General features: G+C 35.9%; 1 protein-coding gene across 1 annotated transcript; it reads left to right on the top strand.

The window, feature by feature from the left end:
* The first annotated feature begins 5,220 nt into the window (after positions 1-5,220).
* Positions 5,221-26,957, top strand: LOC131874331 (pentatricopeptide repeat-containing protein At4g33170-like). The gene is made up of 7 exons (XM_059217655.1): positions 5,221-5,457; positions 22,485-22,746; positions 22,837-22,925; positions 24,139-24,701; positions 26,255-26,362; positions 26,519-26,594; positions 26,700-26,957. The coding sequence occupies exons 1-7, from the start codon at positions 5,221-5,223 to the stop codon at positions 26,955-26,957; spliced, it is 1,593 nt and encodes a 530-aa protein (XP_059073638.1).
* Positions 26,958-27,125: the final 168 nt, after the last annotated feature.

Raw genomic sequence — 27,125 nt, 5'->3', positions numbered from 1 at the left:
AATATTTTGGAACTTTGTACTTGCAAGATAGGCTTTGAATTGTAATCTAGACTTGAGCATTTTTATTTTACAATCATTTTTTTTTCTCTTATAAGACCATCTTGTTTCACTATGAGTTCATGGTATTCATTCTTGGATACGTGTAATCTTTAGGAAAGATCTATCTTAGATGCATGGATAGTAGGATATTAGGAAGAGGAATGACTATATTAAATAGGATCATACTTTTCACCATACTATCTAGCAGGTGAACCATAAAAGGGTTCATATGAGGGATAACCCTTAGAATGAGCGTTCTCATACCAAGACCCATCATAACTACAACATTCTATTGAATGTATGTTGAACTATGCCTCTTTTATAAATGTGTGTGTTTTTTTATGAAAGAAAATTCATGTCGCCAATAGAGAAGGGAGAACATATGTACCTTGTCCACCATTTAATTGCATCTTTGATTCACCTTGGTAAGCCTTGCAAAAACATCATAAACTTGGTTTGCAACATATATTCATAACCTATTTGAAAGATTAAATTATTGAAGCATATTGATCTCCAAGGTATTATATTGGACAATAAATATTTATTTTTTGTAGTATGAGGATTAAGACAAACTTTCAATATCCCCAATAATGGTGCTAATTATGTTATCTTTCAAACATGTAACTCCATAAACCCTAAAGGTAACACCAAAACCCAATATTGAGGATTATCATTAAAGACTAAAGTATTGGATTGGTGATCAACTAGTGGTATGACTAAACCAATTCTTGTGTATGGGTAAAATCAGCATAATCTTTAACATATGTTAAGCTAAGGTGATATTTCTTGACGTTTCTATACAAGATAATTAAAGATAAATAAATGATAAATATTAGATCCTAATAGCTATACCAACAATGTTATGCATTCCTAAGGTTGTCACTAAACTCATATTAGCATTGTTTGCAAACAAACCTATTATACTGAGCTAGTAAAAAGAGAAACATTGTAAATGCACTCTAAGATATCAATATTATTTCTTCCCAATAATTTAATACACTTGGTTTTACATACACATATTCAAGAAAGACAACATCTAAGACTAGAAACCATATCTTCATAAGAGAGAGAATATTTGACTAATAATTGTTTGATCTTCTCACCAATAAAACCAATGCCCATTCCTTTGGTTAATAGAGGAAAATCTCATGAAGGGAAATGAACCACACTGGTAATGCAACCAAGGATGTTGAGTTGTGCATGCATATGCAAATAGAAAGAATGTAGATGTCACACAACTAAATCTACTTTAAATATCCATTTCAAAATAATGGCATGCTACATACAAGGAAATATGACGAACAAAAAGCCTTTGTAATTAATTTAGATGTTATCATATTTACCTAATTAGAAATACACAATACCAAAAAATGTGCCAAGAAAAATCTAATAGCTAGGTTAAAAGGATCCCTTGAATTGTTACAACTTGCAATAGAGACATCTAATAATGGACAAAACCTACTTGACAACACCTTCCTATGGTTTATAACATGTGTTCATAATCCTCACAAGAAATAGGTTTATAATGTTTGATGTCTAAAAATATAATATCAAGTAACCTTGTTAAAATGGCTCAAAGACTAATCCTTTGAATGTGTGATCCCAAGCATATTTGACATACTTTAATTATTCTTATAGATTTGAAAGACTTTTATAACTTAGTTTAATTAGGTTTCTATTTCTAAAAATTTAATGGCCTTGGATTTTTGGGCTCAATGGATGTAAGAGTCTTAAAAAAAAATTACATAATTGTAAGCCAACTATATTATCCTAAAGCTATATTCTAAAGTGTTTGAAAAGGGACACTTATTTTCTTATAATTAAGTTTAATACAAACACATGACATGCACCCAATTTTCAGGTTTATAGACTCGAACCATCTCGACACAAACTTATTAATCAATCATTATTTATTTGGGAGTTTGGTTTTAGAACTTAAAGGATATATCTCCAGAGTTCCATAAACATAAGTTGCCTACTAACTTTGACTAGTTTTTCCATTCAAGTTTGAAGTTACTAACAATTAGCATCCAATTGTCATTTATCTATGATCAAGTGTATGTGACTCTAGTAAATTAGTGGATATAGATTCAACTAGGATCTCCTCAATCAATAAATTCTTTACATGGAAGTGATGGTTTAGGACATTAAGGTAATGCAATGAAGGATAAGATGGGTCATATAGGAAGATGAAACCTATATTTCTATGTTTTTCGGTTCTAACAATACATATGGAGGAATAAAATTATAATCTTTCGTTTGCTTCTTTGGTAGAGAACAAGAGTTATAAGTTGGTTTTTGTGCTTAGCAGCATTAGGAGGTAATGAAGAGGGCTTCATCTGCGCCTTATTTTGCATTTTTATTTAACTTTTTATTGGTTCTTTTTCATAGATTCATTTGTTATAATTAATAAATTCAATCTTTGTGTTCATAAGAAGCATTTTGTTAATGTTTGTTACTCTTGTGGTCATAAGAAATGTCCTTCATAGCGTTGAATATAATTTTTAAAGTTTCCAAAGGAAAGATGATACTCCTTAAAGTGTCCACAAGAATGCCATTGGTTATGTTTAGATCAACACATAATTTGTATAATTGTTTGATGCTATGTTTTCAAGTATATCAAAAAAAATTTGTGTATGTTATGTAATAATTTCCTAGATCAATGTGAATACCTCCACATTGTTGACCATAAACAAAACCATGAGCATAAGTGAACCATAATAATTGCGGTTTGGGATCTCCTCATAAAATAAAATAATCAAAGGTACATAATAAGGTGAAATTTTATGAGTAATATCCATATATGTATTTGTACAAGTGTGGGAAGAAGAACAAACATGCTTTGTATATAAATAAATGATTTTTATTTGTGTCTATATACAAATAGAATGAGTAGGATGCTTGAATGCATATTAGTGTTTAATATCATTAGATTGTGTATATGTAATAGAAAAGTTATTTGCATAAATTCTCCAATCTTGTTTTAGTGAACAACCAAAAAAATTCCCCCATAATTCACACCATCAACACGAATCACATTATCACAAATGAGATCTACGATTTTATGCTTGAATACCATATGTAAGTATATGTATGGTGTCCATTAACTCTATGTAAATTGTCGAAGGACTATTCATTATAACTCTTTGATAATTCTCTAGAGGAATCCAATAGATTATGGAATTAAGATTGACCAAATTATTATGAAAGTTTGAAGAATATTATCCAATGATTTGCTAAAATTTGTAAATTTCCTATGCCCTTATATTTGATTGATGCAAAATTAGATGTAGTAGACATTTGATTGGAACTAGATTTAGATTCTTTCTTATCATTTCTTTTTTAAAATGTATTATTCTTTTTACATTCTGACCTCATGCTTTAGTGTGTATATAAAAATATCATAAAACATGAATACTGAATAAATATAATAATGAGTAAAGTAACAAATACTTTTCAAAAGAATATGTCTTAAAGGTTGCCCATTTTCTTTCATGTTCTTTCTTGTTCTTAATCTTCTAAATTTTCATCAATAAACACAAAAAAGAACTAATAACGTCCACACTAACATTATAATAGAAAATAAATTTCATATTTCATTTTCATAAAGAATGAAGATCAATACACATAATAATAATAATAATATAAAGAATGTGATTTTAGAGTTGTGACCATGTTAATCTAGATGGAAATTATTTATGATTATGTAGTTAAATTTTGATACCATTTGAAGGATGTCCATACCCTGTCCCAAAGGGTAATGGCTATGCAGCAGACGGAATGGCCCACCCCATGCCATGCATCCCACCATCCCCCGTACGGTGACTTCTGCGAAATGGACAGATCCCCATTCAATCCTATGGGAACTGTGCCCAAATTTCCTTCCCCACTCCCATGACATTTTTTCATTTTTTTGACTAAGTCCGTGGGGGGTGGAGGAAAGTTTTATTTTTAAATGTATGATTATATATTTAAATTGAAATAATTTATTTTAATATTTATTTATAATTTATTTTTGTTATATTTGTAAAATAATAAATTAATAATTAATAATTAATAATGTATTTAAATTTGTTATTTATTATATCTTTTCTATTTTTTAAGCTATATTTGTAAAATAATAAATATAATAAATTTATATTTAATAACTTATTATTTTAATATTTAAGTTATATTTGTTTTAATATTTTTTCTATTTTTTATTTATTAATTTGTTTGAAATAATAAGTTATAATAAATTAATAATTAATCATGTATTTAAAGTTTTTAAATAAAATCAAACATAAAAGAAAACACATAAAAACTTAAAATCAAACTATAGCATTTTTGTTCAAATTTGCTAAATAAGTAATAAAAGTAAAATAATAGTAAATATAATAAGTTAATAGTTAATTATATATCTAATTTTTTTAAATAATAAGCTATATGTTTAAATTTGTTTGAAATAATAAGTTATAATAAATTAATAATTAAACATGTTTTTAAATAAAATCAAACATAAAAGAAAACACATAAAAACTTAAATTCAAACTATAGCATTTATATTTGTAAAATAATAAATTAATAATTAATAATGTATTTAGAGTTTTTATTATTATAAATTTTCTATTTTTTAAGCTATATTTGTAAAATAATAAATATAACAAATTAATAGTTAATTATATATTTTATTTTTTTAAATAATAAGCTATATGTTTAATTTTTAAAAAAAATTAAATTTGTTTAATTTGATTTTTTTAAATGTTTGATTATATTTTTTAAATTGAAATAATTTATTTTAATATTTTTTACTATTTTTTATTTATTAATTTGTTTGAAATAATAAGTTATAATTAGTTAATAATTAATAATGTATTTAAAGTTTTTAAATAAAATCAAACATAAAAGAAAACACATAAAAACTTAAATTCAAACTATAGCATTTTTGTTCAAATTTACTAAATAAGTAATAATAGTAAAATGCATAAATAAATATATAATTAAATATAAATTTATTATATTTATTATCTTATAAATATAACTTAAAAAATAGAAAAAATATAATAAATAAAAACTTTAAATACATTATTAATTATTCATTTATTATTTTACAATATTAAAATAAATTATTTCAATTTAAAAATATAATCATACATTTTTTAAAAAAAACTTTCCTCCACCCCTCACGGACTTGTCAAAAAAATGAAAAAATGTTACGGGAGTGAGGAAGGAAATTTGGGCACAGTTGCCGTAGGATTGAATGGGAATCCGTCCTTTTCGCAGAAGTCACCGTACGGGGGATGGTGGGATGCATGGCATGGGGCAGGCCATTCTGTCCGCTGCATAGCCATTGCCATCCCAAAGCTCTCATTCGGCACAGGCTGGGAGGATGCTAGCAAAAGTTACAGAATTTGGATTCACACCTGCCAACTGCGTTTGGTTGGAAGTTTCTAAAAACCTTTACAAGAAAACCATTTTGTGAATGTCCCAAAATCAAGAAAAGAACGCTCGTTGAGGCATTTTGTCAAACAGTTAAGGTGCCTTGTCTATTTTACATATCCTGTAAACATGCCATTCTTTGAAGCAGTTCAAACTTCACATGCCTTGTCAATGCTTACACATTTTGCATACACGTCGACCAGGGAAGTTGCAGCTACATCATCTGACAAAACTCTTACGATGAATGTCCTTGCCCTGTTCTAAAGCTTCGATTTTGACACAGGCTGGCAGACACTAGCAAAGGCTTTGGAGTCTCTGCCAATCGCATTTGGTTGAAAGTTTTCAAATCCTTGTCCACAGGCGTATTTTGTGCTTATCCTGCATTCCATTAGATCACATTTCCTGGACACAACCAGTCAAACAGTTCGCATGCCTTTTCTATGCTTCTGCATTATGCATACATGTCTATTTCTCTGTTTCAGCATTATGCATAAATGTCTACCAGAGCATTTCCAACTGTAATACGTGATCACATTTTTCCCCTTTTCCATTTCCATTATGCTTTGATCGATGTCCATACACTGTTCCAAAGCTACCATTTTGGCACAGGTCGGGAGTACGCTGCCAGAGAAATTGATGGGGTTGCTCCTTTATTATGCTTTCAAGTGCAAGAGTTTCGAGCGGGAAGAAAATTTGAATGAAACATTGACGACGTCACTGTTTAGAGAAACGGCGAACATCTGCTGACGGAACTGCGAATGGAAAGTTGCGGGAACCTTGAACGGAAAGCTGAAAGGGGTAAAGGGGCCACACCAGCCACCTAAGCGCGGTCAGCGCTTAGAGTGTGCTGGTTAAGCCAAATAGGACTATGGGAAGTCAAATATCGGATCTCTTTATCAACTGCTCAATTTTTTGAATGAGAAGGTAATTTTTTGAATGAGAAGGTAATTTGCCTGAAAAAGCTCTGATATCATGTTGGAGAGATGAAGAGATTAGGAGCCCATCATGAAGCTTTAGGAGCCCATCATGAAGTTGCAGATTTCAAGGGATAGAACTAAGAAACTATTCAATCATACACGAGAATGTTACAACTTGAGCAATGATGAACAATGAGATTGAAAAGCCAAGCTTGAGATGAACTTGATATGAATGAATATGAATTGATGATCAATTGATATGATACAATGTACAAATGAACTTGTTTATATAAGCAAGCGAGTAAGGAGTAGTTACAACTACTCTGTGACAAAAATAAATGCAAGAAGCTGACTCATCTCTATCTAGAATGACACCTAAGATAACTAACATGAACAACATTAAATGATTGTGTCATGTAACATCTAAGCTATCCTAAGTAAACTTAAGAGGTGTCAATAGATGCTAACAAATAACTAGTTAGGAAATTTCCTTATTCACACCAACACAAACCACTAGAAAATTCAGTCACACATAATTAAACACTTTGCATATAGTTTTCAACTAGGAATCCTCTAATTTAGGTGGAGAACCTTGTTAAGAGAAATAATATCACTTTTATTATGAATTGTATAGTTGAATAATAGGGTTACACTATAAATGCTACTCTTTTTATCTTTATTTTTTGTTTGACATAAATTGTGTTTCTATTTCTTTACCAATTGCCAAGTGCTCTATGTTCACAACTCTTCCAATACTTTCCTTCTTCAATCTTCTTCAATTTTGTTATATTTCTAGACTGTAATCCCATACATTAGAATAAGCCAACCATCCAAACATCGAGATACATCTATTTTTTCATTTTGAAATACATGTGATGAAACTATAGCTAATTTGTTAAAATCTTACGTCATTCTAAAAATATTGCTATAATTTTTTTTACCACCTCTTATACATATCACTACCATAGTGGCTACATAATAATACTAAAATTCTCATTTTCATCTATTATTTTTTTTTTTTTTTTCTCCCAATAATCACAAAAATTTGCACTTGTCATAATATTTAGTATTCCTTAAGTGTAATTTTTAAACTAATTAACTTTTTCAACCTTGTAGAGATCACTACTCCTTTTCAAATCACACCTCCCTTTGTAGAGAATTTTTTGGTCCTTAAAATATTAAATACATGCATAAAATGCAAATAATGTCCCCAACTTCTCTCTAGAATACTAGTGGTATTTTCCATTAGTCTATCCTTTGAGAGTGACTTTCGAGACCCATAAACCCCTTTCTTATTCACCCTCTGCATTCTTGAAAGTACTACATGCTTTGGAAGCATTGTCCTCATGTTAGACACTAGGTATTCTATTAAATGTGGCACAAGCTCTTCTTTTTCTTCATCTATCGTGGATGTTTTGTATACAGTCATTTAGATGTTCACTATTGATAACTAAATGTAGTTTCATGTGATGGAGTGAGATCTAACCTAAAATCATTCTTTGCACTACCTCCAAGATCATAAATGATATGTAGCGTAGATGTTTAATTTTCTTTTCCTTCCCTAACATTTTTTCTTTTCATAACTATACCTTGTCTCAAATTTGGAGATTATACTCAACATGTTGTTGGTCATGTCTCTTTTTCTACCTTAACTAAATATTTTCTATTTATGTTTTTACCTTGAGTTTTATAAAATAAACCCTCCTAATGAATCTTGTTGTTTTCATCACCTTTAATGTCCCTATCCCTTTGGCTCAATCTACAATAAAAGAATAACATCCAATCAATTAATAAGAAAAATTCTAAGCATACCCTCAATTGTGAGTGACTTGTAAAAGACTAAACCACCTTATTGTAGTAGTGCTTAATATAGGGTAAAGATCCTTTATAATTATTCATCATCCTATTTTTTTTTCCATGTATTTTTCACCTAAGAATTCCCTAATTTAGATAGAAAGCCTTGTTGATTTGTGTCAATATAAATAATATTAATTTTATTTCTTGATGAATGTGTGCATCAAAATCTGTTAATAAGAAAATATAATACACATATCCACAAAAAAGGTAGAGAGACACAAGGTCACCTCTCAAAGTCACACAGGAAAAGCACATAAATACCTAATAGGGAATAGCCCAGAAGCAACAAAAACAAACTAAGGGCCAAGCCCATAAAATAATAGAAAGAACAATTAAGAAGCCAACACACACCTAGTAGGAGGCAGGGGAGGATCCTTGTCATTCAGTTTTCACCATACGTCAGTGGGGTCTAAGACTTGACATTAGGCAAAGACCACCCCTCATCAAAAATTGCCTCTCCTTCCTCTTTATCTTCAAGCCTTTTAGGGGAAATAGCCAAATACAACTGTGGGGGCCACCTAGAAGAACCACCATAGTCACTACCAGAAGGCCAACCATCACCATCTCCAAGGGTCGACCCTACCCCACCCAAAGGCTAGGTAGAGGTAGAGCCTTTGTGGGGTGGAGAAGAAAAGTGTCACTTAATTAGACCACCCTTTACACTAGAGTGATGGTGAGGGGCTTGGGATCTGGGAGAATTGGAGCTACGAGTAGAGAAGCTCCTTTGTCACTGGCCCCAAGAAGGTGACTGACCACAAGAGGTACAATCATCTGATAGAACCCTCACAACAGTGCAAGGGGCATTGCCCTAATGATTAAGTATCTCATGAAGGTGGACTACCTCTAAAGCAAGATGGTGCTAGGGTAAACCCAAAGAGATATAATGGCTAAAGAGAACTTTCCAAGCCTCATTGCCAGAAATGGCACGAACAATCCATTTAGCACAAAGGACTAAACCTTGCCTCCTAGAAGAAAGGAGACCAAGCCCACCAAAATCTTGTGGGAGACATACTCCCAAGAAACATGGTGAAAATATTTGTGATCCTTAGAGGAAGCCTAGAGGAAATCACGAAGAAGTTGTTGGCATTATAATAGACAAGAGAAGATTGTTGGCATTATAACAAACAAGAGAAGATTGTTGGCATTTCAATAAGGATATTGAGAAGGTTGTTGATGATTATGGATATAACTGATTAAGGATGTTTACTGTCTTAACAATATTATTTTGTCATTGATGTCAAGAAATTAATTTTCTGATTTTGTATGATGTTGCCACATCTTAAGAAGTATGTTTTGAAGAGAATTAAGATGTCGGTAAAAGACACATAAAGAATGTGATGAATAAGGGGAGGAATAAATTATTCAATGGGCACTATTACTGAGTTAGACAATGATGAGATCATGATGTTTAGATTGTTTCGATATCCTACATATGCTACTATTTGTAAGGTTAATACTATACTATGTTACCGAGCAAGGAACCTAGTCGGTAAAACCTAAGGTTATCGCTATCGGTTAATGAAGGCGGAATGTCTACAAAGTGAAGTTTAGTATTTACCAAATTGCAACCGAGTAATAACAGAATGCATTGGATGAATACATGCGTTATTTAATTATGGAAGCTGATGAGCTGGATATGATTAAATGATTGATACAACGTGTATGAAGTTTGTTAAGGATCTATGGCAATGGAAGATCACCAGGAAGATCTACAGCTCAGATTGAACTGCAATATCCTAGCACAAGTTCCAAGAAATGTATGCAAGTTCCAAGGCGAGGTAAAACATTTTCAAAGGATACATTGAACCTAGTCAAGATTGAAGATCTGATGGCTATGATTGATCATGGGAAATGTGATCAAGGAGATTAAGCAGTTAGCAAATTGTTTATAAATAAGGAACTGTTGATAAACAATGCATGCGGGCAAGTGTAAGCATAGGGATGCAACATAGTGATTACCGAGCACAAAAGCTTGAAGACCTGTTTGAATAACAGAGTAAGGAGCCCAGCAGAGGGACAAGATAAGTCTTATGACTAGATTGTATTGAGCAAAAAAGAATCTGCTTTAGCATTTTAGATGTGAAGTTGCAGATAGATTTTATTACTATTATTTATTTGTAAGTGGCAGAAAATCTCTTAACCGAGTGGACTTAACAGTCTTATTTGAAAATCCTCTAGCAAGGTGACATTCTGATTGAGTGTTTGAAACCTTTTAACAAGGTCACTTCTAAAAGGTGAAGATCCTAATAGATCTAAGGGAAATCCCTTAACCGAGTCACATCTAGCAATGTGTTTGTAATCTTTAACAGGATTTGCTTTTATCTGAGCATACTCTAGAAGAGTATATTTCTTAGTGGGTCCGAAATCCCATAGTGGTTTTTCCCTATTTGGGTTTCCACGTTAAATCTGGTGTTATATGTTTTGTGGTGTTATTTGTTTATGAGTTTGCTTGTTTTATAGTTTTGGTTACATATATTTGTTAAAACTACTGAGGTTGAATCTGTTGAATATATTGAAGATTAAGTTTGTATGATTCACCCCCCCCCCCCTCTCATCTTATTAACAGAAACTTCTCCAAACAAAGACACGAAGCATTCAAAGGAACCCAATAAGAGGAGTAATAAACCTGGGTAGGCACTAAAATTTTAGAGAAAACCTAAAATTTTCCAGCCAAAGAAAGTGGCTTGGTAATCTAGTATGAAAGATTTTTCTCAATTCTGGCCAGAACAACATTTCAGAGGTCAACTGAAGAATCCTAAAAAACAAAGGGGATGCCCAAAAAGAAAAAAATCTCCCCATGTCCAATCCACTTCTAGCAATAGTCACAAAGTCAGGGACGCTTGGGAAGAAAGGATTGATGGGGTTCTTATTCGACTGTATGGAAGAACCTAAAGCCAAACATAAAATATATAGACATTTAAGATCTTTCAAATTCTGCTCCTCTTCAATGAGTGTGAGAAAGGAGTTGTTTGCAAAATACCCATTAACGAGTTGTTGCAATGACTCCGGTAGGGAAATTCACAAAACAAGACCCTTAGAGAAGGTTTATGCAATAAAGTAACCAAACCCTTATGTTGGAAGCACATACAAAGAGGGAGTGAGAGGGAACCCTTGACGCATGGACCGACAGATCCTGAAAATGGAGGATTGTTAGTTATCAATGATGATGCAAGCAGAGGCATCTCCGAAAAGCATTTGGAATAATTAAAGAAATCTCAGGCTGAACCCAAGAGCTCCAAGAATCACAAAATAAAGGGCCATTCGATGCGATCATATTCTTTGGCAAAATCAATCTTGAGGAATAGAGTAGCCTGTCCAAAGTGATGAGCCCACTCCAAGCCCTCCCAAACCACAATGATATTATATAGAATAAATAAAGATTTAATGAACCTTATTTTCTTAGGTCGAACAATAAGCATGAGAAGATGACATATTTTTAGAGCCAAAGCCTTGGTGATAATCTTATAAGAAACATTCAATAGGGTAAGGGGCCACCAGTTATAGATATCCTCTAGGTCACCAGGTTTGGGATTGAATTTAATGTTGCCTTTGTTGATAAGATTCCCTAAGGTTCGATTATGAGAAGCTTCAAGATAGACTTTACAAAGGTCAAGACCCACATAAGGCCAAAGGGTTTGATAAAACTCACAAGGAAATTTGTCATAGCCAAGATCTTTATCGCCCCCATAGAGCAGATAACCTCCTTGAGGTAATACAAGGAAAGAAACTACTCACAAAACTTAAATTGGGCCTTTGAGAGTTGATGAGGAACCACATAGAGATAAACCTAAAGGGATTTATCTTTCTTAAGAGAAGAAGCCTCAGTTATAAAACCTTTCTCATAATGGAAAACAAACACCTATAGAATATCCAATAGCTCCTAGATCACCATCTAACCATGTTTGATTCTATTGATAGCTGGGGAAGAGTGGTCTGCTTGATGAGCTAGAAAAAACACTTTAGAAGCATGATCTCCCACTTTTAACTAGTGAGGTTGAGCCACTTGGATTTATAAATTTACAGAAAAAGGGTTGGTAGATAGGGCTTTTATGGCCTGACCGAGGTTCAATGTAGCGACCTCAGAACATCGTTGGTGAAAAGAGAAAGTTCTCAACCATAAATGCACAAGAAACACTTCATGCATTGGATAGCACAATTCCACCAAGAAATCCAGTTAGATCGATGAGTTGGACGACATTCAAGATTATAAACCCTTTGGACATGTGAGCCACCGTAGGCTGATGACTCAGCAAAGAGGTGTTAAAATAAATTGGGTTTTCAAAGGAAGAGTTGGGCCCATAAACCACTCAATGCCAAACTTAATGGAGAAGTGGTTGGACAAAGTGACCTTGGGGAAAAGAAGGACTAAACCAAAATCATGGCACGATCTAGTCATTTAAGAACTTTATCATTTCCTACACAAAAATTACTCCATGTACACTAGACCACATGCAAATGACAACAAAAATAGTTGGAATAAAAAAGCCTCAATTTATCACGCATATAGTACCATGACTCCCTTTAGCCAACTGCCCAACGGAAAGGCACCAACCCTTCTTTATCTGCTGCCACCTCAACCATATTAAAGTTCCCAGACAAGACCCAAGTGGCATGAGTCATTGAATCCACAATCTATAGCCAAAGGGTAGATCTTTCAACAACATCATTGGGAGCATAAACATTAATGATCCCAAAGAAATGATTATTAACTGACATGAGGATCCACACCAATCGATGGCTAGGATTAGACTCATGGTCGACAATGAAGGAATGCCAACATGGACCAAGGAGAGTCATTGTTGGAATCAATGAACACTGAGAAGGGGGGGTGAATCAGTTTTCTATAATTAACAACTTTCTTAAACTGATTCTTAAATCATCAAATGCAAATGAATAAATAAAAAGTGCAGAAATTAAATACAAGCAAGCACAAAATCATAACAACATAATTTTTACGTCGAAACTTGGAAAGGGAAAAACCACGATGGGATTGAAACCCACAATATTATAATACTGTGATCAGGAGTATAATAATATTACAAGAGAGGAATGCACATGTATCCAGGCACACTGCCTAGAGCTCATTGCTCAATTATAAAAGAGGGCTACAACCCTAAATGACTCACTGTCCTACAAATAATTTAAAATCACAACAAGAATATCTGAACTAATGAGTAGCATCTACAAATGCCAAAATGCGATTCCAGTTAAGCGCAAAAGGTCTTCTTCCACTGTTGTGTCTCACTGCTTTGTTTTGCTCTGCTCTATCATATACTAGAGCACCAATCCAAGGATAACACGTGAAATTGTGCACCAAAGCTCATACAGTCTTTGCACACTCATATCTATATGCAACATGATCAAATGAATTTGTCTTATATATTTGTATCATCAGATTAAATCAAATCCATGTCGGCCTAAAAAACCTCATAACACACAACATGAAATGTGTAACAATAAGTTGGCTCAATCCAATTATAAATCCATATGTGGACCTAAAAAAATTGATAATATGTTTCACACATGTCGGCACAACCACCTTGAACTCTAAACCAATCACCGAAATCATTCCAAAGATTCCACATAACACACTACATCAAAATAACCTTGTTCTTTCTGAAATACTGAATACCAAATCTTCTATCTTGCATGAGAATCAATATCGAAGGCTAGGATTGCAAATGAATTTGTCTCGAACATCCGATCAACTACCTCTTCCACCACAACCAAAACTATGCAACCATAATTGATTTCTATTCAATGTACTCATACTCTGCCACATACTTTATTCCACCTTCCAGACTTAAGCAAAATGAATATTAAAATTTTGGTAAAACAATTCTACATAGACCGGATGTAATCTTTGATTTGAGTTTCCATCAATGACAACCCCAAAACATTCCTTAAGCACTAATCTCTACCATTATAGTGTCTCTTCCCAACAATCTCCCCCTTTGGCATTGATGGCAACACTTGATGGAAAATGACATTGTAAGATCAAATTTGCAACAACTCAACAAGCTCCCCCTGAGAATATACAACATTTTTCATTCCTCTCTCTCCCCTTTGACATAAATGGCAAAGGTAGGTATCTGCCAAAAATTATGTACAAGGGTATACTCAATAACTTACAAAAATTTAAAAATGTTTGCAAAAATGGTCTTCAGGGATTACATGTGATCATCCCAACCTTTCGTAAGGTTCTCCAAAATGTTTATAAGAGCACTAAACAGATAGGCATGCATCTCAACTCCTCTAAGATCTGACGAAACACTCTTATTCAAAGCATTCATAGAATCTTGTTGACTACTAAGCAAGGTATCCAACTGGGGAGTGATTAAGTTCCTTAGTTCTCCCACTCTGCCAACTACTCTATCTTTTTCCTGATTAAGGCTCTTGATTTTGTCAAGTAGAACCATCACCCGAGCTTCAAGATTACTGACAAAAAATGATTGGGGGGAAAAGGATTGAGAAATACTAGCTAATTGCCCTTCACATTCTTTGATCTTCTTATCAATCTCAATTGTGAACTTAGGCAAAAGAAAACATGACTTGTAAATCTTACCGCCTTTGTCCAGTGCTTCTTGAATGCTCTTTAGACCGATAGTCAAACTAGCCCTATCGCCTTCAACCATTTTCAAAACGGTCCTTAACCTCATAGCATTAAATTATCTAAGAACCTTAAATTCGATCGCTTTCTCTAAAGATACAAAATGAGAATCTACTAATTTTAACATGCTCCTCAACTTATTGGAGGGTGAGTCTATAGTATCTTGTTTAAAAGATGGCAAAATTTTCTCCAACACACTTGTAGCCATGGATATGAGATCTTTTTCCTCAGAGTGATACTTCAATAAGTCTTCCCTCACTTTGGCTTGTGCAAGTGCTACAAGCTTGAACATGATATAGAGAGTTAAGATCTATAGGCCCTTTGGTGAGATCTATCTCTTCTTCTGAAGTGGCTTCCACATATAATCTCTCTGGCTTCCCTTTCTTCTTCTTCTCTACTCCACTAGATGATTTGGATTGAGGCTTTGGTGGAGGGATAGGATTTTGAGCACTAGAGGAAGGTGCTGACTTGGTTTTCCTTAGCTTAGGAGGATTAGTGGCCAGTTTGGTCTTCTTGGGTTTGACCATGTCCTCCTCTTTTAGGATGTTCTTCTCTAGGGCTCTGTGGACTGCTTCCTTTGTAATGCCCATGTCTTTAGCAAGCTGCTCTACTTATTTCCTCACTCTCTTCTGTATTTCGAGCTTAGTGAATTGGGAGTGCAAACTTAAAATTTTCTCCTTATATATCCCAAATATTTCTTCCTTTTCATCCACAACCTTACTCAAAAGATGTTGAGCATACATATCAAGCATATTTAAATTAACTTCATACCCCATGGGCATGATCCACACTGTTCTTGGTTCAACGACTTCCATTAGGCATTGATCAATTTCCAGCATCAAGCATATGGTGTCCTCATACTTTTCTACAATCTCCTGGGTCTTCCTCAAGCTGTTAGGCTTCCTCGAAGGAACTAAGCTTTGATACAAATTGTTGGAATCAATAAACATTGAGAGGTGGGGGGGGGGGGGGTGAATTAGTGTTCTGCAATTAATAACTTTCTTAAACTGATTCTTAAACCACCAAATGGAAATGAATAAAATAAAAGTGCAAAAATTAAATGCAAGAAAGCACAAAATCATAACACCAAAATTTTTACGTGGAAACCCGGAAAGGGAAAAACCATGGTGGGATTGAGATCCACAATATTATAATACCATTATGAAGAGTATAATAATATTACAAGAGGGGAATGCACATGAATTCAGGCACACTGCCTAGAGCTCACTACTCAATTACAAAAGAGGGCTACAACCTCGAAGGACTCACTCTCCTACAAATGATTTACAATGACAACAAGAATATATGAACTGATGAGTAGCATCTACAAATACCAAAATGTAGCTTTGGTTAAGCACAAAAGGTATTCTTCCACTGTTTTGTCTCACTGCTCTATTCTTCTCTGCTCTTTCATATACGAGAGCACCAATCCAAGGATAGCGCATGTAAAAATACACACCAACGCTCATATAGTCTTCACACACTCAAATATATATGCAATATTCTCAAATGAATCGGTCTTATATATTCGCATCATCAAGTCAAATCAAATCCATGTCGGCCTAAAATCGCATAACACACAACATGAAACGTGTAACAATAAGTCGACTCAATCCGATTACAAATCCATATGCAGACGTAAACAAATTGATAATATTCTTCACAAATGTTAGCTCAACCGCCTCGAACTCAAAACCAATCACCGAAATCATCCCAAAGATTTTCCATGACATGCTACATCAAAATAACCATGCTCTTCTTGAAATACCAGATACCAGATCTTCTATCTTGCACAAGAATCAATACCAAAGGCTAGGATTGTGAATTAAGCTATCTCAAACATCCAATCAACTACCTCTTCCACCGCAACCAAAACTATGCAACTATAATTTATTTCTGCTCAATGTACTCATACTTTGCTGCATACTGTATTCCACCTTTCAGACTTAAGAAAAATTAATATCAAACTTATGGTAGAACAATTTTGCATATACCGGATGTGATCTATGATCTTATTTTCCATCAATGATAACCCCATAACATTCCTTAAGCACTAATCTCTACCGATACAATGTCTCTTGCCAACAGTCACAACTCTGTCATAACTTGCCTCATGCTAGGAAGCAAACGCAAGGCCATTTGGCCAAATAACACGACATGTAGTAGAAAGCATGAAAGAGGAAATTTTAATTTCCTATAGACACAAAACATCAAGACTAGCATAATTTTGTCAAGTATTCTACATGAAATACTTCTTGGAGAGGTCAATGAGACATTAGACATTCAATGACTGAAAATTCATGTATCACCTTCTCGCATGTTATCCTCATCCTTAAGAGAGGAGAATTGGTTATGCAAAAAGGAAGTTGCAGACTAAAATTCAGGCATCCCATTCCATTGCTTCTCTGGAACAATTTCACCTTCCTTTGCACACCTAGGCGTCTACGAGAGCGGTGAAGTTTATTATTTGGAGTTGTAATGACATAAGCTGACTGAGGAGTTCACACCAAAGGTTGGCAAATAGGAGCCTCAACACCAATATCTTTTCCCCTGTCCACATGATTTGAAACTGGAGGTGAAACAATAGGAGCCTCTTGTTCTTTAGGATCCACACTGTTACTCGAATAGGACTCTCCCTTGCGAGTAACAATAGTCCATTTCTCTTCACTCTTTTCCATCTTAGGAGCTAGCCGAGAGGGATAAAAAACCTTTGGTGGGGAGTTAACTTTGGGACCCTCTCATGAACAATCCTTGATCTTGTGTTCCATCAACTGGCAGTGGAAATAAGTGTTGTGTAAGTTTAGATAGAGAACTCGCTGAGAGTGGCGAAGACCTCCAATCTAAATATCAATGGTTTCCCTTAAATCTCGACATGGATCAACCTCAACACAAACCCTTTTTTGACCTAGCGAGCATGATAGAGCCGATCTAGTTTGACACAAACAAACATCCCTATGGAATCAGAGATGGAGACTAAAAAAGCCAAAATGACAAAGGAAGACATGAAAATTCTACCCAAACTGGAACCCAAAGTTTCTTATCATCAAATAAAGAAAAAATATGGGACCAAGGTTGGAATACAAGTAATGAGGACCTAGCATACTAGGGGTCATTTTGAAAAATAAGTTGGACATGATTAGCTTCAACAAAGAGAAAAAGAAAAAACCCTTTGATAAGGTTTTGAACACCAACAAGGTGGATTCCATGAGGGGCCCATGCCTTGGCAACCTAATCTCAAAGCACACTTTTAGGGGGGAGCCTCCCAACAAAATACCCAATAAGTGTATATTGTTCAAGCCATTGACATGCAAAATCAAACTCTTGTGCATACAAAACAACATCTAGGGGGCTATCAGAAGTCTTACCTAATGAAAAAAAATTGATAAATGTTTTAGGTCGCTTGTTCAAAGGAGTCATTCTCACCAGCTACCAATGCACCAATACCAACATCAACTATTGGATTGATGTCGAACAAGGCTTAAAAACTAAAAATTGTCACATTAAACGTGATATGATGCAAGGCTAACACAAAACAAAAGTATGCAGATAAAAAACTCAAAACCCTAGTAGCCTTACCCACATTTCTCTATAATATCACTTTTATTATCAATTATGTCTGAGAATAAGAGGGTTACAATGTAAATGCTACTCTTTACCTCTTTGTATGCCCTATGACAAAAATTGGGTTTTTATTTCCTTACCTTTCCAAGTGCTCTACATTCACATTTCTTCAAATAGTTTCCTTCATTGATCTCTTTTAATTTTCTATATTTCTAAGCTTTAATAGCATACATTGAGTAGCCCAACCATAAAAAAATCTAAATTTATTATATATCATATTAATATAAATATTATATTATATTATAATATTTGTTTCATTCGTAGGTTAGGCATAAGGTAGTTGTACCCCATAAAATAAGGATCTAAAAAATGATAAAATGCATGCCTTTGCCACAAGGGGTGCAACTAAAAAGAAGCACAAAGTTGTGCTATCAAAATATCCCTATTCAATTAACACAAAAATATAGCATAATGTCACTTTGTTGTGTTCTCAGAAGGCCCCCACATAGAGATGTTTTTACTCTATCCACTATTCTTCCCTTTCATAGAAGATCTAAGCAACATTTGGTGCTTGACTAGAGGAGATGATTTCCTCTTAACCTCTGTCCATCCATGCTCAAATTTGGAGGAGACCATAGTGTTTTTGTCCACTTTGTTTAACATATCTTTTGTCCTTGCCAAATCTACATGACCATCATCCTTGGCACCAAGTTCTTCAAACACTAGATCAAAAGAAGAAGTAGCTAAAGGATTTGTTATTTTGGAACCCTCCCTCCCCATAAAAATATTTGTGATCTCTAGAGAAGTTGTGTTATTAGAGTCTTGATGAGGAGCCCTACAACTTGAATCTTGAAGATTAGTTGAAGAAGTAGAATTTACATTTGAGCAAATTGATGAAGGGGCCTCAGAACAACTTGACATCATCTAAGAAGAAATCAAGTAATGTTGAGATTCAACAACAATCCACTACATGGGAGTGCAACGTGAAGCTTGGTTTCCAAAATTAGATATTTTTAATTAATGTTGAGATTCAACAACAATCCACTACATGGGAGTGCAACGTGAAGCTTGGTTTTCAAAATTAGATATTTTTAATTTGGACATTGAAGCGTGTAATGTTTTGTTGAGAAACACCTTCTACATTTGAAGGAAATCTTTTCATAGTCTACTTGTTGTTTGAACAATTTCTCTTGCCCATTGTAGTGTCATAAATTTTATCCCCTTACAATTTCACACTTCTTTTTTGGGCCCTTTCTTTAGTGTCTCCCTCATAGCGAGCATTTTAAGCCCATTCATTATCAAATTGTTGTCATATGCTCATTTGGTCACTAGATCTTTTGTCTTGGGCCTATGTAGTGCCATAGTCCTAGTGAACTAGTGGACTAGGGAGCCTAACACCATAGTCCCTCCAAAAAGGGCACAAAATCAAACGTGTCAGAGTGTTAGTTTTTGCCATTTCTTATTTGATCTTGATATTTTGATACATGGAAGTTGGCTTAAAATAGGAAATACCTTGAGATCCTCAAATAAAGACATACTATGTAATTCATTTTCATCCTATCACAATCCTAGTATTCCCTTGAACAAGCATTATTGAGCAACTATTTTAAAACATGAGCATTATGGAATTGCAAGCTACAACAATCTACATGCAAATGTGTTTTCATGATTCATACTTTTATATCTTATCATGTCATTTTATTACATCAACACTTATTGAAGATGAAATTGCATAATTTTTTTAATTTAATATATGTATATTTAATAACCTATGTTTGTGTCTGTATCCATCCACCACCAACAAATTGTTCGGTATATGAAGTCCAATGGTCACATGACTGTTTGTCTTCCCCAGACTCTCCATTTCATATCTGATATGTTTATATAAATGGCTGTATGCAGCCCATACATGATGTACTGTGTATTTGGATATTTGGTTAATAAGATAATTCCCTGCGTTTCTGGTGGACGTAGCCACTTAGTGGTGAACCACGTTAAACCTTGTGTTATGTGTTTTCTTTTCTGCTGTTTTGTTTTCGATTCTCTACTCGTTTTAATCTTTACACAAATTCTAATTTTTTTTCTTCAACTAAGTTTCACTTTGGCATAATTGTTTTGTTTTCACCTCAATCCTCTTTAATTCTCCATGGATAACACCATGTTTCGGTAGCGGCTGAGCCTCCAGAATATCTTACATCATAGACATCACATTCTCATCGTGAGACGGTGCATGTGCGACCTTCTACTCCACAAAGACTGAGTTTAAGTAGGAAAACTCCGAAGTGATTTATATTTCTCTGCTCATGTTTCTTGATTATCTTATGAATTTCTCATAGTTGAATCAGCCTCTTTAACACCAGAGGATAGGTTTGAAATACTCGTATAGTACCTTCCAATCACAATAAGGATACAAGGAGAACGATGGTATGGTTTATCTGGGACAAATACACCATGGATTAGGCCATGAATCAATTTCCTAACACTGGTTTTCAATCAGGTTATTACTCATTTTCCCTTTCAGCGCCATCTAAACTCTTTCTGGAATTCGGAGTGGTCATCTCAAAACCACACAAATTAAACTTTTTCCTTTCATAAATGGACCATCTCAATACATTCGGGACACAAATCTGCTTCTGAACTAGGGCTCTCAAAGCAATAATGTTTACAAATGCTGTAAAGATCATTCTTATGCAACTGATTATTCTCTCTTTGCATGTGGATACAATAATAAAATTATGTATCACTCTAAATAATTTCAATTCATGGTTGGGTTTATGTAGAGTAGATACTGGAAAGGTAAGCCATGCCATTCGTTATGGAAAAAAATTTAAAAGCCCTGGTTATGAGAAAGATGCCAATACATAAAAAACAATATGTGTAAAAGATTAAAAACTATGTAGACTGTACAAACAGAAATTCTCAGCTGAGAAATCCAATTTTGAGTGTAAATATGAGTGAGACGTGTGGCATGATATGTGTTTTCCTCTGTGTTTAAACTATTTTTCTTTTTGCATCTTTGTCTGTTTGGGCATATCCATTGGACATATCCATTTTCTCATTTTTTTGGCATGATATGCAGCTCAAATTTTGTTTTGACCATATACAGGTTCTTTTCTTAGCACACTCAACCATATCCAAATACAGATGCTTACATAGGCTCTATGTGGGGCATATATAAGACATGAACAGGACTACGTCTATTCATTAATATTTTTTTTAATTCTTTTCAGTTTCTGCTCTAGAGCACCAATAGATAACATAGTTTCAATAATGGTACCTTATTGTCATGTTGACTCCCCAATAGCTATCATAGTGAAAACACCATTAATAAATTTGTACGGATTATTTTTTGTAATTTTTTGTTCATAATTGGCTCATTTGTGCACCACTATTGAAACATTTGTCAATAAGTACTAGCTATTTTGAGTTGACGTAACCTTATTCTGTATTTAATGACAGGACGTGACAATTGAATTTGTAAAGAAATCTGTCAAGTCATTTTGATGTAGAATTCACCGCTAACAATATGAAGTCACTGAGTGCTTTTCCAGCTCAGCTTTTTTCTTCATCAAAGTATATCTCAATATTGGTATGACAGTAAAATAATCTTGCTACGTTACCTTTTCGATTCGTCCATGGAAGCCCTATTTTTAGTCTATGCTTTCAAGTTACTGAATAGTATTTGTTGTAAGTTACCTTTTCGATTCGTCCATGCAAGCTCTATTTTTAGTCTATGCTTTCAAGTTACTGAATAGTATTTGTTGTAAGAGTTGTTACTACATTTGTTATCTTCTAGAATCAATCACTATTTCACGCTGGAGAGTCTCTTGTAATATCCATGGATGATGGATTACACTGTTAGTTTGGTAAAATATTAAGATGGCCATATCTATAAATTGTAATTTTTTTCATAGGTGTTAGATCTCAGATGTTACGCTTCATTTATTTCTATTAGATTTATAACTGTTGTCTTATTCCTCAACATATCCTTATTTTGTCCTCTTTTGGACCCTGGTTGTGGGCGCCCCCCTGTTTTTTGGGGTTTATGTTGTTTTAGCGCCCTTCTTTTGGTTCTGTTGCAGCGGTTTTGTCTCAGTGCTGGTCCTGCTGTATGCTACGTGGACGGAGCTGTCTATTTCTCCCCTGTGATTGTGGGGATTGCTTTGCCTTCTTTACAAGAGATTGATGGTGGGGCTCTCTTCGTTGTGGCTGCTATGGGGTGGTTAGGGTTAGGGGTCAAAGCTTTGGTCTTGTGCGGCCGGAGGGAGTTCTTCTTGTTGCACTGTATTTGCCTGGATTTCCCTCTTCCTGCCGTTGGGAGTTCTCGTGTTGACCTCTGGTGTGGTTTGGCATTCTTTAGCCTGGCCTTTTCGGGGGTTGTGGGGACCTGTCTTTTTCCTCTGTTCTTCTGAGGGGGAGGGTTTCACCTTTCAGGGTTTGTGCTGGCCCTTCTTTCGGTTTGTAGCTTTGGGGTTTCTGTTTTTGGGGTCGTGCTTGTGTTTGTTGATGCCCTTCGGTTGAGGGTTTATGTTGTTCTGCTCCTATTCTTTTTTTAATTGATCCCCTTGGAGTTGAAGTCAATCTTTTCTTGAGGTGGGTATTTGTTTGTGGTCAAGGTCAAGGGTTGGCTTCTAGTGTTGTCTTCTTCCTCTTCTTTTGGTCCCATAGAGGTGGTGGCGTTCACTATGGAAGTGGTGATATGTCATGGGGAAGAGGTTGGAAGTGGTGCTTTGGTGACTAGTCTATCTGTAATCTTTGATTACATCTTTTTGTAGCATTCTGCTTGTGGGTTTTGGAATCCTGTTATTTCTAGAGGGTTTTGGGTTCCTTCAAAACCTATTGTATGAGGTTTCGAGATCCTTCAAAACCTGTTTGATCTTTAATAAAAAAAGAGATCCTTATTAATATTTATTGCACATAAGAACCAATTTGTTAAAAAGGTTTACAACTCAAATAATTGAATGAGAAACTGCTAATAAATCATGATTCATATCATTAAGTAACAGTTATATTTACTGGACAAGGGTAGCTTAAAAAACGTGGTTGAATTCTGCAGCAAATCCTAAAGGATGCAGTGATATTTAACTTCCATAATAACTGTCATCGAAGACAAAAGGTAGTGAATCTAGTTGGACATGTGCCAAAACAAAAAAAATCAATGCTAACCAAGCAATGTGAAAGTAGACTAGACCTACCATTGGAAGCATGTCAACCTAAATACTTGCACTAACCGGCATGACATTGATGCCATGCAACCAGCCACTTAAACATGTTAATCTATATACTGCTAAACTGCAGAGGCATAATCAAATTGAGATCGCTTAAACTCCCCCACCATTAAGAGCTAAATGGGCAACTTGCATGTGTTGTCACTGCAATTAAGGGAGATCTAAACTTAAGAAGATAAAAAGCTGAAAGAAAACGAACTAGGGTTTTCTGAAGAAATAACTGCTTGAGAACTTAAGTCAATAGGTGATGAAAAGGTCTTATAGCCCAGAAAGGAAAAAGAAGACACCACAATGAAGTAAGGCTAATATGTTGCAAGAATCTAATACTGGGGTTATATTTACCAGGTCTACAAAATTCAATTCTTTCATGAGGCTCAAAATTATTGAATTGCAATGTCTAGGTTAGCTGGAGAGTTTGAACAGAAAAGAATTATTGAATTTTCTGAAGATGTCAGCAGCTCTTGTAAGTACGAAAAACGGAATGAACCGCAAACTTTTATAAACGAAGGAAAGCACGCTGGCAGATTCCTACACATATTATACCGTATCGCAAGATTGTATAGCCATGAAATCTTTGGAAGATGGAAAAATTGTTCATTCCTACATGATCAAAACTGGACATAACCAGGAAGCATTTTCTCAAAACAGCCTTATTAATATGTATGCGGAATGTGAAAGTTTGACAGGTGCATGCCAAGTGTTCGACAAAATGTCTGCAAGAGATGCATTCTCATGGGATTTAATGACTGCAGCGTCTGTTCAGACGAGGCATTTTGAAGAGGCCTTAAAGCTATTTTCTGCCTTGCAACGGTTTGGCATAAACCCCAATGAATTTGCTTTCTCAAACGTTTTAAAGTCCTGTTCAAGCGTAGAAGCTCTAGAGGTAGGAAATCAGTTTTTTGCTTACAATGGAGAAATTGGATGCCAATCCAGTTCTTTTGTGGGGAATGCACCCATTGAGTTGTATGACAAATGTGGAAGGTTTAAGAACGCACGCCATCTATTTGACAAAATGGTTAACCGAAATTTTGTTTCATGGAATTCTATGATCACAGGATATACCCCAAGCGGGTTGTAAGGGGCTGCTGTCTCGGGGAGATCAGTAGGCTTCTAGGGTTGTAAGTCCCTTGTTATTCTCCGCAGGTGGAAGTTGTGGTGATTGACAAAGGGTTAATGCCAAGCTACAGTTGTGTGAGAATTGGACGAAAAACTTATATATGGGGGTCGGTTGAAAGAATAGCCGAGTGCCAGGAGTGCACCAAGGTGGTCTGTGGTAGACACCTCCTCCTAGGGGTGAAGAAGAGTAACCCTGCCCTCTAGTCTCAGGGAGATAGAGGTCCTACATGGACATTAGGGGTGAAGTAGAGTAACCCCGCCTTATCATTGGATGGTGAGGTTTACTGGTGGATGCATTCTCATGGTCCCTATCTTAGTGAAGCGGAGTAACTGAGCCAATGTTGGGGATGACTCCCGGGGAGTTGTCTATGACCCGAGGACTAGGGAAGTGGAGTACCTAGGCTCTTGCGAGAAGGATTATCGTGCAATGGATTGTCCCGGTTGGGGAAATGGAGTACCCAAGATCTTGTAAGGGGGATGGCCGTGCAAAGGGGCTATCTATATCGGAATGTTGGAGCTTGAGAGTTGGGCAAGCTATGTGGGTTGAGTTGCAGAGCCAGAAGTCCATGTGTCTTGTGGAACAAGTGGGGTGATGTGCCGGGCACGCACCTAGGTTACCTGAAGTGGGATTTGCATAGAGGTCCGAGATCTCAAGGCCCTAGAGTGGGGGTCAAATGTGGCAGTAGGGACTGGGTTCCGAAAGTGTGCTCATGTGGAGCCGAGCCATGAGGCGAGTCCAAGAGGGTGACAAAGATGGATGAGTTGCATGACCGAAAAGAGGACATGGTCCGTAGGCGAGTTGTTCTGGGAGCACAGCCAAGTTGAAGGAGAGTTCAACGACCAAGGATATTGGTTTGGATCATGGAGCGAAGAGCTTGGTGCCCAAGTAGGAGTGCAAGGTGTTTTGTCAGTCTGAGAGACTTAGACTGAGTGTTTGCATGGAGCTGGTTATTGTGCATAGGATCTACAGGGAACCGGGTTCACCAGTGAAGCCATGTAGGCATAGGCCAAGGGCCCAAAGCAGTGTGACTTGGAGTCCTTGTTCAGGAAGGGGTTCTGAGTTGTGTACTGGGTAAGCCGTCGCGGGCTCATGAGAGAGTCAGTGGTGCGCCAGGTTGAGTTCCGAAGGAGATAGGGTCTTCGTGGATTAGGAGTCTATATGAGAAGCTATCGCCAGGGGCGAGGTGCAGTGGTATCTGTACTGGTGTTTCAAGAGTGGACGTTGATCTAGGGGCAGGAACTTGTAATCGGATGCTTGGGAAGTATTTGGGGTAGTGACCAACGACAAAGTTGGAATTGTTTGTAGATCGAGCCAGGGGCCGTCTCTTCATAACAATAAAGCTATCTATTGCCCTAGTGTTGTGTTCATTGTGTGGAGATGGACAAACAGGAAGCTAGCTCAGGGAGTCTAGTCGTCCCATGAAATATGTTTGGTGCTTGAGGGTTCAGAGGAGCTGAGGGAGGCCAACATGGGGCGTCAGTGCTGTGGGAGTGCTGGGCATGCTCAGGGAGTGTGCAGAGTTGGAGCCGGAGGACTTAAGAAGTTCCGGATGGGTCATTGCTAGTAGTCAGGGTCTTATGGGGGACTCAAGAAGACGAAGGCATCGAGGAGACTTGTAAGCTTGTACCAGGGGTGCAACGATGGTGCGACAGACAGTGCTAGAGTAGGGTCAGGGACTTGAAGGGAGTGCTAGGAGCATCAGGATGAAAGAAACCCGTGAGAGGGTTGGCATGCACTTCTATTCCGCATGGGTGTGTGTTAATGTGGTCAGGTGGTGGACACTTGAAAAGGTATGGCGTAGTCTGGAAACAAGAAAGGACTTGTCCGCAATGGAAGTCGTGAGTAAGGTTTGCCAGTGCCGCATGAGGTTTGACCTCCTTTGGAAGGAAAAAGCTTGTTTGGGCAGCAGGCCGGTCTAGCCCCGTGACACGGGTTGTATGAAGAGGCTTTAGAACTCTTTGGCACTGTCGCTCTTTAAGAACTCAATCGATTCCAATGTTGCTGTGGGAACTGTCCTTCTTGATATGTATGTCAAGTGTGGGAGTGTAGAGGGTGGACACAGAGTGTTTAACGGAATGTCAGAGGGGAATGTTGTGTCATGGACAGATATGATTGCAGAGTATGGTCAACATGGCAATGCTGAAAAAACTCAAACTTTTCCCCGAGATGCGCTTTCAGCAGTAACGAAGGCTGATGAGTACACCTTTTGAATTGTTCTTAGTGTCTGTAGAAATATTTACGTCATAAATAAGGAAGAGTCCTCGGAGGAGTGAAGTATGACCCCAGCGACATGCACCATCTCTTTCTTGACCGAATCTCAGTCACATATCTTCCCCATTTCTTCTTTCTTACGCCTCTGTTTTTCATTTCTCTCTCTT

Source organism: Cryptomeria japonica, chromosome 3 (assembly GCF_030272615.1).
Source record: "Cryptomeria japonica chromosome 3, Sugi_1.0, whole genome shotgun sequence".
In the NCBI taxonomy this organism is placed as follows: Eukaryota; Viridiplantae; Streptophyta; class Pinopsida; order Cupressales; family Cupressaceae; genus Cryptomeria; species Cryptomeria japonica.
The sequence above is the reverse complement of the archived record's forward strand: the minus strand, read 5'-3'. Positions and strand labels throughout refer to the sequence as shown.

Coding starts and splice junctions, on each gene's coding strand:
- LOC131874331 (XM_059217655.1), top strand. CDS start 5,221: ATGAAAAAATGTTACGGGAGTGAGGAAGGAAATTTGGGCACAGTTGCC. Junction 22,926..24,138: donor TTGATGCCCTTCGGTTGAGG/GTTTATGTTGTT, acceptor TTATAAACGAAG/GAAAGCACGCTGGCAGATTC. Junction 24,702..26,254: donor ACAGGATATACCCCAAGCGG/GTTGTAAGGGGC, acceptor GGGCATGCTCAG/GGAGTGTGCAGAGTTGGAGC.